At 40.6% G+C, this 2,999-nt stretch overlaps 1 protein-coding gene across 1 annotated transcript; it reads right to left on the bottom strand.

The window, feature by feature from the left end:
• Nucleotides 1-336: 336 nt before the first annotated feature.
• On the bottom strand, nucleotides 337-1,275 carry LOC119242166 (olfactory receptor 1361-like). The gene has a single exon (XM_037507932.1). It carries the CDS (start codon nucleotides 1,273-1,275, stop codon nucleotides 337-339), a length of 939 nt encoding a protein of 312 aa, XP_037363829.1.
• Nucleotides 1,276-2,999: the final 1,724 nt, after the last annotated feature.

Raw genomic sequence — 2,999 nt, 5'->3', positions numbered from 1 at the left:
GCACATATCAAAAAAACTAGCAACAACAAATGTTGGCAAGGATGTGGAGAAAAAGGAACTCACCATTGTATGTTCTAGAGAAGTGTAGGTGCCCCAGCCCATGCATTGTAAGTGCCACAAATGAGGGGTTTTGTATATTTGCTGTTGGACCCCAAGCCCTTAATGGAGTACCTAATATGTAGTAGTCACTCAATAAATAACTGTTGGAAGAATGAAGCAATGCACAAATGAACCTAAAGTGATATGAAGTAAATATCTAAAATTAGAACTTTGGGGGAAAATGAAAAAAAGACAGGCACTATATTTGGAGACTTGGTTATCCTGATACTCATGTCACTAAGTGGGAGCTGGCTTTCCACTGATGAGGGCCCCCAAGGCACCTTTCATGTCCTTGTTGCGTAGGCTATAGATGAAGGGGTTCAGCATGGGAGTGACCACAGTATACATCACTGCAGAGGCTGTGTCCTTTTGGGCTGTGTGGGAGGACATAGGACTGAAATAAACCCCAATGAGTGTACCATAGAACAGGGACACCACAGAGAGATGAGAGCCACAGGTGGAGAATGCTTTCTGCTTGCCTCTCTTGGATGGGATTCTCAGAACTGCAGCAAAAATACATGTGTAGGAGATCAAGATACCCACAAAGGGTGTGATAACAGTCATAGTACCCACCGTGTACACCATTACATTGTTGAGAAAAATATCAGAGCAGGCCAGTTTGAGCAGAGGGCTGAGGTCACAGAAGAAATGGGGAACACGGTTGTGGGTGCAGAATGAGAGGCGAGTTAGTGATAGTGTGTGAGTCAGGGAATTCCCAAAAGCTGAGGTCCAGGATGCTGCCACCAGGAGGATACACAGCTGTGGTGTCACAGATGTGGCATAGTGCAGAGGGTGACAGATGGCAGCATAGCGGTCATAGGCCATGGCAGCCAGCAGGAAACTGTCAATGCCAGCGAACCAGATGAAGAAGAACATCTGGGTCAAGCAGCCAGCATAAGTTATTTCTTTGTGTCCTGTGACATGATTGACCAGCATCTTGGGGATGGTGGTGGTAGTGAAGCAAATGTCCACAAAGGCCAGGTTGGCCAGGAAGAAGTACATGGGGGTGTGGAGTCGGGTGTCAGTGACGATGGCCAGGATGATGAGCAGGTTTCCCAGTCCTGTGACCAGGTACATGCTCAGGAAGAGTATGAACAGCAGCTGTTGTTGCTTAGGGTCTTCTGAGAGGCCCAAAAGGAGGAACTCAGAGACCTGGGTGAGGTTTCCCCTTTCCATGGCCATCCTGGGTCAATCACAAAGAAAATAGGAGACTGTCCAGAGTTCTGACCAGGGTAGTTCCCTCAATATCACCTAGAACTCATCTTTCATCAGTTCTTTCCACTGTCTCCTGCAACAGGTTCTACCTCCCATTTGCTGCTTCATCAGTTAACATGCCATTTATTTTCTACTGTCCAATGTCAGAATGACCCTGCAACTTGGTGGACAGCTATCTATCACACTAAACATTTCTACCTCCATCCCCTGTATTCGTGTGCCTTCACACTTCATCTGGACACAGTAGCAGGCTCAGCTTACACACAAGGTAGCCCAGAAGTGCAGAGTTGACATACCCTTTGGCTAGCAAGAGAGAGGTTTATTGGGTACCCTTTGACATACCCTTTGGCTAGCAAGAGAGAGGTTTATTACTCCTGAGGAGGACAGATATGAGGTGTCCTCTACAGTCACTCAGGGATCCCTAGAGGCATCATTCCCTAGTTACCTGGAGTGGGTAACTGATTATCCTCATTCTCACTTCCCCTTAATTATTGGGTCTCCTGGAATTATCTCCCAAATAACCTGTGTTCAAATCTGTCACTCAGAATCTGATTTTGGGATACTGAAAACTGAGGCTCAAAAATTCCAAAATTTCTTCCACCTTTGAGGGAATATTTTCTTTATTCTCTCCAGATACTGCTTACCTTCTCTCTCCATTGTACCTCAAGACTGCAAAAATCTGTCTTGTCTGCATGTCAAAAGCAACCACGACTTCCTGTGGCTAATCCAAGACTATGTAAAGCCAACATTTACCTATACAATTGTCCTGTTGCTGAAATTCAGAATATTTATCAGTCTAGGAAATACCCTTATATTTCCTTCAAAGAATATTAAAGATAATTAACAATAAAATTATAATATTAGCTCAATATTTCAAGCTAATTATTATTGAGTTTTGCTACATGGGTGACAACTGAGAGACAATTGTGAAATTTTTTGCCAATTTGATTGCTGTCAGGTGGCAAAATGGTTGTGCATTAATCTAATGCTCTGTGGTGTAAGAGAGGTGCCAGTTTATCATTATCCTCAAATTTCAAAGTTGTTCTTAAATAGTTAAGATTTATTTGGATTGTATTGTTTGTGCACTTCTGTACATCATATGTGTGTGATGTTTTCATAATTGAAATTTTATTATTTATAATAAAACATTAAAATAATATCTCTGAGTGGAAAGTTTAAATAAACTTTTTAATGTTCCATTACATTCCACAAACAGTGATATGTAGCATTTGTTGATAACAGAGAATAAAAGATTCACAGTGATTTCAACCCTAGAAAATTAATACAAAATTCAGGGACTGTTTTGTACTGTTAATGTTCAGTGTTAAATATAACAAATAATTTGTATTTTGAAAAGAAACACTTTTTAAAAATTATGTGGGTACAGGACTATAAAAAATAGTTTGGAGAGTCCAAATTAAAAATAAAATAAAACTACTGTATTATTTACCAATGCCAATTCTGGGTATTATCCAAAGACAATAGAAATACTGACTCAAAAAGATATACATCCATATGTTAAATTCAGCATTATTTCCCTAGCTAAAATATGGAAACAATCTAAGTCCATAGATGAAGAAATAGAAGAAATGTGAAACTGTTCACACCAATTTGGATGACTCTAAAAAGCACTGGCAAAAGTAAAACCATCATAGAAGGATGTGCACAGGATCTTGCCTATGTAG

Source organism: Talpa occidentalis, unplaced genomic scaffold (assembly GCF_014898055.3).
Source record: "Talpa occidentalis isolate TD23 unplaced genomic scaffold, MPIMG_talOcc4v2.1 talOcc4.12, whole genome shotgun sequence".
Classification (NCBI taxonomy): domain Eukaryota; kingdom Metazoa; phylum Chordata; class Mammalia; order Eulipotyphla; family Talpidae; genus Talpa; species Talpa occidentalis.
The sequence above is the reverse complement of the archived record's forward strand: the minus strand, read 5'-3'. Positions and strand labels throughout refer to the sequence as shown.

Excerpts from the sequence above, each read along its gene's own strand:
- LOC119242166 (XM_037507932.1), bottom strand. The coding sequence starts at position 1,275 with ATGGAAAGGGGAAACCTCACCCAGGTCTCTGAGTTCCTCCTTTTGGGC.